Source organism: Alternaria viburni (assembly GCF_023758015.1).
Source record: "Alternaria viburni strain BMP 2772 chromosome Unknown scaffold_12, whole genome shotgun sequence".
In the NCBI taxonomy this organism is placed as follows: Eukaryota; Fungi; Ascomycota; class Dothideomycetes; order Pleosporales; family Pleosporaceae; genus Alternaria; species Alternaria viburni.
Genome location: NW_026055781.1, coordinates 197,765 through 205,967, shown reverse-complemented (window position 1 = coordinate 205,967; position 8,203 = coordinate 197,765). Strand labels below are relative to the sequence as shown.

The 8,203-nt window shown below is 54.7% G+C and overlaps 4 protein-coding genes across 4 annotated transcripts; 2 read left to right on the top strand and 2 right to left on the bottom strand.

Moving 5' to 3' along the window:
• Positions 1–746: 746 nt before the first annotated feature.
• On the bottom strand, positions 747–1,044 carry J4E79_006098 (uncharacterized protein; the record flags this gene model as incomplete). The annotated part of the gene is made up of 2 exons (XM_049354972.1): positions 747–900; positions 953–1,044. The coding sequence occupies 2 exons, from the start codon at positions 1,042–1,044 to the stop codon at positions 747–749; spliced, it is 246 nt and encodes an 81-aa protein (XP_049210368.1).
• A 436-nt stretch (positions 1,045–1,480) lies between these two features.
• J4E79_006097 (uncharacterized protein) lies at positions 1,481–3,155 on the top strand (the record flags this gene model as incomplete). Its single annotated transcript, XM_049354971.1, has 2 exons — positions 1,481–1,948; positions 2,118–3,155. The coding sequence occupies 2 exons, from the start codon at positions 1,481–1,483 to the stop codon at positions 3,153–3,155; spliced, it is 1,506 nt and encodes a 501-aa protein (XP_049210367.1).
• A 708-nt stretch (positions 3,156–3,863) lies between these two features.
• On the bottom strand, positions 3,864–5,234 carry J4E79_006096 (uncharacterized protein; the record flags this gene model as incomplete). Its single annotated transcript, XM_049354970.1, has 2 exons — positions 3,864–3,951; positions 4,039–5,234. The coding sequence occupies 2 exons, from the start codon at positions 5,232–5,234 to the stop codon at positions 3,864–3,866; spliced, it is 1,284 nt and encodes a 427-aa protein (XP_049210366.1).
• A 343-nt stretch (positions 5,235–5,577) lies between these two features.
• GRS1 (Glycine--tRNA ligase 1, mitochondrial) lies at positions 5,578–7,821 on the top strand (the record flags this gene model as incomplete). Its single annotated transcript, XM_049354969.1, has 4 exons — positions 5,578–5,763; positions 5,817–7,286; positions 7,336–7,554; positions 7,606–7,821. 4 exons carry the CDS (start codon positions 5,578–5,580, stop codon positions 7,819–7,821), a joined length of 2,091 nt encoding a protein of 696 aa, XP_049210365.1.
• Positions 7,822–8,203: the final 382 nt, after the last annotated feature.

Sequence of the window (8,203 nt, the reverse complement as noted above, 5' to 3'; positions counted from 1 at the left end):
GGGAAACTTCGGGCTATAGGTGATATGTCATGAGTGTATCAATGCGCACTATATACCACATTCTTTGATAAGGGTAAGTCGTGAGCTCCGTTTCGAAGACAACTCCCCTGCTGCGATAGAAAAAGGGAGAGGACTAGTCGTACACATCGATCGCCGATTGAGGAGTGACATCAAAATAACGCGGTTACTACCGAGACCACAAGATTGGAAAATATGGCGGTTTTCGTGTATATGATTCTTCGCGTAACGTCCAGGATATCTGCAGCGTTTTGCTTCCACGATGCTTCCAGAATTCGGCAAGCTCTCGCGTACTTGCGGTTACGAATCGCGCGATCGATAGCCTTGGGAGAAGATGTTCATATGATAACTCAGCGTCCATCCTGCGATTGTTAGGGCGTTGTCCTAGTCCTGTAAATTGGCCGAGTGGGAGTACGCTTCGTGGGCTTCACCACAACTGCGGAACATAGACGAGCTGATGAGGTCAGTTTAGTCCGTATCATTATCCGTGTCTTGTTGTGATATCTCTTGCGAAGACTTCCAAGGCAGCTGGACATGTTGATGAGCCAGACTTCACTGTCATCTAACGCCATCCATCAGCGATCCAGCAGCTCAACAAGGTAACCGGAGATGATGAAAGTTTTGTTTGTTCGTTCTGTGTGGTATTCCATATGTACAATCCCGCAGTAACGAAGCCTGAAGCAACCGGTACGCCCTTGTCTGTATGCGCTTCCTTTCAACACCACCTCTTAGTGTCCCTCCTCGTGGTGGCCCTTATCCTCGAAGAAAAGTTGCTCGGCAACGAGGTATCCAGCGAATGCAACGGTGGCTATGCCGAGGCCGGGGAAGGAGCCCTTGAAGCGGTTGAAGCGGGTGAAGGGTCCGGTGTATCGCCATTGCTCACTGGGAAGGTAAGTATGTGTGGGATGGGACATGTCCGTGGTATAAAGCGTACTATCGTGCCCATGGGTCGCCCTTGGTACCGTTCGCAGAGGCAGCGGCGAACTTCTTGGGGTCGAAGCCGGTGATGGAGGGGCGTGGTGCCATGGTGATGGAGCTGGCATAGTCAGCAATTGTTGCGCGCAGAGAAGACTGTATCAATTGAGCGCGCGTTGCTTGCTTACGTACTCTATGAGCCTCGGGAGCAGCTGGTGTGAGGCAAGGCGGTTGTGGAAGCTGGCGTCGGTGGTTCCTGGACTATCGTCAGTCGCATCTCGACATGTCTTGGCGGCGAGCGATCATACGCACGGCCTCCGCACGTCGTCAACTGCGGTTGCTCTCCCCACACCATTCACACATCGCCCGCACCCCATCGCTATCACCACCCCGGACGCGTTCGTACAGCCCGAGGATACCCCCGACTCTCGCGAGCTCCATCTAGGCATCCAAGAAGATCCATCATTCCGTCACCTGCACGAACATCCACGGGATCCACCTCACCCACGCACACGCGAATCGTCGCAACCACTACAGCAGCTTCACAATGCCGCCTCACGGGGGCCGCTTCCCCGGTCACAACCTCTCGAATCCCTTCGCGCATCTCTCGGGTCCAATACCACAGCAGCAGCAACAACCGCTGCACCAGCAACACCAGCAGCAGAACATGCAACATGGAGGCTTCGGCGGCGGCAACCAGGCACACAATCTGAACCTCTTCGGCCAGCACCAGGGCGGCTTCCAATCAAATGCACCGCTGGGTGGTGGACTGGGCGGAGCCGGACTTGGGGCAGCAGCAGCAATTGGCGGGGCAGGCGGAGGCACAGGACTCGACGGGCATGAAGCGCGTATGAGATTTGCCCACGGCGCGCAAATACAAGAGAATGCTGCTCGTGGTCAGGACGGCGCTAAAGGCATTGCAGGACAGCGGATACGAGAGGTCTGGCGGTCAAATCTGCACCAGGAGATGGACATGCTGCGCTCGCTCATCGACCAGTACCCCTACATCAGCATGGTCAGTATGCCATTTTCCTACCAGCCGGTCGGACAGCTCTTGCTTGGGAGCCTTGTCTGATGCGTGTAAAGTCAGCCGTCAACGGTGGCGCAACGTCTTCTTTTGATGGGGTAGTTTCCATTCTACCTCTCCCCCCTCTTCATGGACTTCCTGCTCACTCTTTGAATAGGACACCGAGTTCCCCGGTGTTGTCGCGCGGCCTATCGGAGACTTCAACTCGAAAGCCTCATATCACTACCAGACCGTGCGCTGCAACGTCGACTTGCTCAAGATCATCCAACTCGGCGTCACCCTCTTCAACGTACAAGGCGACATCCCGCCGTCGCATCTCGACATTACAGACCTAAACTACAAGCCAAAATCGTTGCAGCGACATGCAAACAACATCGTCGTCTGCCCATGCACATGGTCCTTCAACTTCCAGTTCTCCCTTGAAGATGACATGTACAACGAGGAGTCAATACAGATGCTTAAGAAGTCTGGCGCCGATTTCGAAAAGCACAAGGAGCTAGGCATCGACCCTGTCGAGTTCGGTTCATTACTCACCACATCGGGCATGACTCTGTCGGAAGATGTCAACTGGATATCGTTTCATAGTGGTTACGACTTCGCATACATGCTCAAGATGCTCACCTCACAATCGCTACCCGAGGATGAGGATACGTACCGCAAGCTCGTCAATGTCTTCTTCCCCAAGTTACTCGATGTCAAGTACCTTTGGCGACATGCGAACAACCTTGTTCGGCGCGGTGTTATCGGATCGACTGCAACCAATATACTCAACAATCTAGGCACAAAGTCCGGCCTTCAAGATCTCGCCGATGAGCTCGGTTGCCAGCGTGTGGGCAACTCACACACAGCAGGATCCGACGCATGGCTGACAGGAGTCGTTTTCTGGGACATGAAAAAGAAGATCTTCGACGGAACCATTCCCGACGAGATGAGCGGCCACATGTGGGGTCTCACTGGTGTCGGACCACCAGCCAGCGCAACAGCGCAACAAGCTGTCATTGCCGCACAGGGGGCTTCGCAAGGCTTGACAGGCTTCCAGCAGGGTGTCAACAACACCTTCTATCCCGGAAACGCAAGACACGGTGTCGACGGCCCAAGCACACCCACAAACCACCCAGCTGGTCTGGCGTCGAATACTCCTGGACCCACAGGCATGATGACCCCGGGCGGATACGGCGGCTACGGCAACAAGTAGGATAGTGGCCATTTGCGGAATGAAGGAGAGTCTCCCAAATCTCCCCTTCTGAGCCCAGGCCGTGGTGACTTGTCATACAGCGAGTTTTTGCCAGGCAACAATTCGCATGGTGCCGGTGGCCATTTTGACAAAGGAAGATAGTATCCCGAAAATGCCTTTCTAAGGCTGAGCCTTGTTCGTCAGCCACACAATCGCTTACCCAGTGGCCATTGGCATGAGGGATATTACTATCCCGAAAACCCTGTTTTGAGACGGCATCGTCGTGGCCGATCGCACAACAGTCACTCATCTGGTCCCTCTAATCATCGCGGTCGCGGAGGTCATTCTTGGACTGGCTATCGGGGTGGCGGCAACATGGGCGTGCCACATAGTGCTTGAACGATGAGGGCGAATCACATGGTTGAGAGTAGTTATCCTCGTCTTGGGGTGGTTTAAAAAGGGACTCGGACGGGTTGGCGTAGGATAGCATTGTACGATACCCGGGTTAGTGTGTAGCAAGTGCGGACCGTACTAGATCGTATGGCCAATGTTATTCTTGCATTCATCGACCACTTGTACAGAAATGCGCGTGACATATATTGAGTGTCCTGGTCGAATCCCAGCACGGGGCTGGCATAGATATCACCAACGAATCGTGCAAAAGAGTATAATATTTGCTTGCAACAAAGCAAGAAAATTGTTGCAGACGAGTTCTCCAGTCTGGGACATCTACATATTGAACCTCGTCCTCTGCTTCTCCATACGGCCCTTCCACTGCCATTCCTGGCCACTCTTGAATTGGATACCGCGATCTATCCTGCGGAGTTTGAGCGTCATTCTCGGTCTGTTCATTCACGTTAGCAGTCTAGTCCTGAGAATAGTCCAAAGATATAGCGAAACTTACCCAATCTCCTGCATACCCACTTTAACATCCTCCACGCCCGGAAGCGGCTTGCCATCCGACCCCACAATAGGCTTCTCAGTCTCTCGCTTATCCCTAAACACATAGCGATGTCTCCTCACGAAGATGTAATCGCGCTGATTGTGCAGCGTGAGGACCTGGCGCCCTTCCAACTCTGGTTTCGCAGGGAACATATTCTGGAAGAGGTGGGCTGTGAGGATACCGAGGGGAGTTTTAAATTGGTTCAGGATGAGCTCGGGGTAGTGTCCTGTGTCGTTTGCGTGGCGGGGCAGCTTCTTTCCCTCGACCCAGTTTGTGAGGGAGAAGTGGAAATGAGGTCCGTCGGGCAGGGTGACAATGTCGAGGCCGTCGGGCTTCTTCTCATGCTCGGCTTGCATGAGGATGACGAGGGCTGTGTAGCCGCGTGCGCTGGCGAAACCGGCGATTTCTTTGACACTGTATTTGTGTGCGTGGACGTGCTGGGTCCGTCTTATGTAGGTGCTGTTGGGGAAGAGGGAGGTGAGGATTTCGGCTTCTTTGTGCAGCGTCGAGTTGATGCTGGTTGTAATGAGGATCTGGGGGTCGTCGGTGCGCGGGTTGAATATCGAGGGGAACTTTTGCTTGAGGAATTCGGGCGAGAGTTCGAGATTTGTTGCTGTGGATGTGGCGCTGGGACTGGAGGCGCGTTTCCCGGGTTTGGAGGAGGCGGCGTCGGAGTCTAGGTCGGAATCGTTGGAGTCGAGAGAGGGTTCGGATTCGGAGTCGTCGAGCATGCTGTCTGCTTCGTCGTCCTGGCTGTCGTCCGAGTTGGCTCCGCCTGCTTTTTGGTCGCGCTTCTTCAGTTTTGCTAGTATGCCCTCGTCCTCACCGTCGTCGCCGTCCTGTTGTGCCGCTTCCTCTTGCTCCACCTTTCTCCTCTTTGCCAGTCTCTCCACATCAATGGCCCAACCCAGCGCATCTTCTTCGTCGCCGACTGGTTCATCCCATACTCGCTTGCCGTCGATGGTCGCAGGCTTGTTTTGTGCTAAGCGCTCCTCTCGTAGCGCAGGGTTCTTCTCTTCCTCGCGCTTGCGACGGAGTCTTGCGTCTCGTTTTTCTGATTCGCGCGCCTTCTTGATGGAGAGATGCGCCGCCTGTCTGCGCAGTTTGTTCTTGGGCTTGATCCCAGAGGCGACATTGGGGCTCTTGGAGAAGGCCATGTTGGAGCGGAGTCACGTTACTGGTCCGTATGGGAGTGTGTGGTCTGGTGTGTGTCGCACTGGCCGTGGAGTCCGCAAGACGGTGCTGCTCAACTTTTCGGTGGAGCCGCGGCCTGTGCTTTTCCGCAATCTTGGCGCGCCACACATTAGCAGAGCCTCAGGCGTGTCGAGATTCGAAGCATCGCTTTTCTTGATTTCCGTGCCCGAAGTTTGTAGCCCTTTTGTACATTAGACCGCGTCGCTCATTAGTGTTCTCTTGTGGCATGCAAGAGAAGAGCCGTAGTATATGCGCCGCCTAATTCCAGTGCGCGTCCCCCAACTTGCTGCGCGTCTGCCTCTACGTATGAGGCCCGTCCAATATCGTGCCCCACCTCCGCCGACTCATCCCACCAAGCACTTCTCGTCCACACCACCCCTCTTGCGATACAAGGTCACCCTGCCCCAGCGGAAGAACGTCGCCATGCCGAGCGATACCACGACCCACAAGGGCAAGCCCTTCGAGCGCGCTGCCTTCGAGCAGCTCATGAAGGTGAGTGCGACGGCCCAAACACTGTCCAATTGTGCTAACAGCAGCCATTGTAGCACAAATACTTCTACGCGCCCTCGTTCGACATCTACGGTGGTGTCGCCGGCCTCTACGATTACGGCCCGCCCGGCTCTGCCCTCACCGACAACATCGTCGACATATGGCGCGAGCACTTCGTCCTCGAGGAGGACATGCTCAAGGTCGAGCCCACCATCCTCACCACACACGAGGTCCTCAAGACCTCCGGGCACGTGGACAAGTTCGCCGACTGGATGTGCAAAGACCCCAAGACGGGCGAGATCTTCCGAGCCGATCACTTGGTCGAAGAGGTTCTCGAGGCCAGGCTGAAGGGCGACAAGGAGGCACGCGGCCAGAAGGTCGAGGCCGAGGAGGAGGACCCCAAGAAGAAAAAGAAGAAGGTCAAGAACATCTCGGCCGTCAAGCTTGAGGACTCCATGGTCAAGGAGATCGAGGAGGTGCTGGCCAAGATTGACAACTACAATGGCGAAGAGCTCGGTCTCCTCATGAAGAAGTACGACATCAAGAACCCCGCTACCAACGGCGAACTCCTACCACCCGTCGCATTCAACCTCATGTTTCAGACCTCCATCGGCCCCTCGTCCAATCTGCCCGCATACCTACGTCCCGAGACCGCACAGGGTCAGTTCGTCAACTTCCAGAAGTTGCTAGACCACAACAACCAGCAAATGCCCTTCGCCTCCGCCTCCATCGGCAAGTCGTTCCGCAACGAAATTTCCCCGCGACAGGGTCTGCTACGTGTGCGAGAATTCCTAATGGCTGAGATCGAGCACTTTGTCGACCCAGAGGGCGGCAAGAAACACCCACGTTTCGAGGAAGTCAAGGACGTTGAGCTTGAGCTGCTCAACCGGGACGTACAGCTTTCAGGCAAGACCACTGTTGAGACCACCAAGATTGGCAAGGCTGTCGAGACGGGTCTGGTCGACAACGAGACACTGGGTTACTTCTTGGCCCGTATCCAGCTGTTCCTGCTCAAGCTCGGCGTCGACCCAAAGAAGATTCGCTTTAGGCAGCACATGGCCAATGAAATGGCCCACTACGCCGCCGACTGCTGGGACGCTGAGCTGCTCACATCATACGGCTGGATCGAGTGTGTCGGTTGTGCTGACCGTAGCGCATACGATCTCTCAGTCCACATGAAGAAGACCGGTGCACCTCTTATTGTCCGTGAAACACTAAAGGAGCCGAAGAAGGTTGAAGAGTGGCAATGCCAACTTGACAAGAAGAAGTTCGGTCCCACCTTCAAGAAGGATGGTAAGACTGTCGAAGCGGCCATCGAAGCACTGTCGCAAGATCTCCGTGAGAAGCTTTCACTAGACCTAGAGAAGGAGGGTAAGATCGTCATTGACGTTCCTGAAGTTGGTGATGGCAAGGTCGAGGTACCAAAGGAGCTCATCACCATATCGAAGCAGACCCGAGTAGAACACACACGGGAATACACACCAAACGTCATCGAGCCGTCATTTGGTATTGGCCGCATATTCTACGTAAGTACCGGGGCGTTGAGGGCTATGCATACCTTGCTGACTGATCCAGGCTCTATGTGAACACGTTTACTGGACCCGTGAGGACGACGAAGCCAAGGCTGTCCTGTCCTTCCCTCCGGCCGTCGCCCCGACTAAGGTGCTTATCGTGCCGCTCAGCTCAAACCCAGACTTCGATCCGTTTGTACGGAAACTGAAGGACAAACTGCGGAAGATTGGTGTCTCCAACCGTGTCGACGCTTCCGGTGCCTCAATCGGCAAGCGCTATGCCGTAAGTACTCCGTTTACACTGTATTCTCAATCAGAGTCTAACACATCCCAGCGTAACGATGAGCTTGGTACACCTCTCGGCATCACCGTCGATTTCCAGTCCATCAAGGACAACACATTCACACTCAGAGACCGAGACACTACTGGCCAAGTGCGCGCAAGCCTCGAGGAGATTGCTCAGGCCGTTGCGAACATCGTGAGGGGTGAAGAGACCTGGTCAGATGTTGCCGCACGGTTACCCAAGTTTGAGGGCCAAGAGGTCGACTGATTGTATAGAGCATATCTACAGAAAAACTGCGTCCTAATGAGAAACGTAACCTGTGTATTAGAATTGATGTCACTTTGATATTGAATCGGAAAAACCCAGCGTATTCCGCTTGCCAATGTTGTCACTCGCTCCTTCCGTGTACCACACCGTGAGGTGTAATTCGCCCGCGCCGCAACTGTGCGTTCAATACTTTAGCACACCGCACTTCGCGCCACCTTTCAGTCTCACCTTTTTCTCTACAGACAACTCTCCTGCTTACTCTGACCCGCTATGTAAAACCCCCCTCGGACATATGGACGCGGCACGGATGCGCATCAGAAAGAGTAGGGGGCCTGCATATCAGCCTCACTCTGATTGCACCTCCCGGGATCCGGGTTGTCCG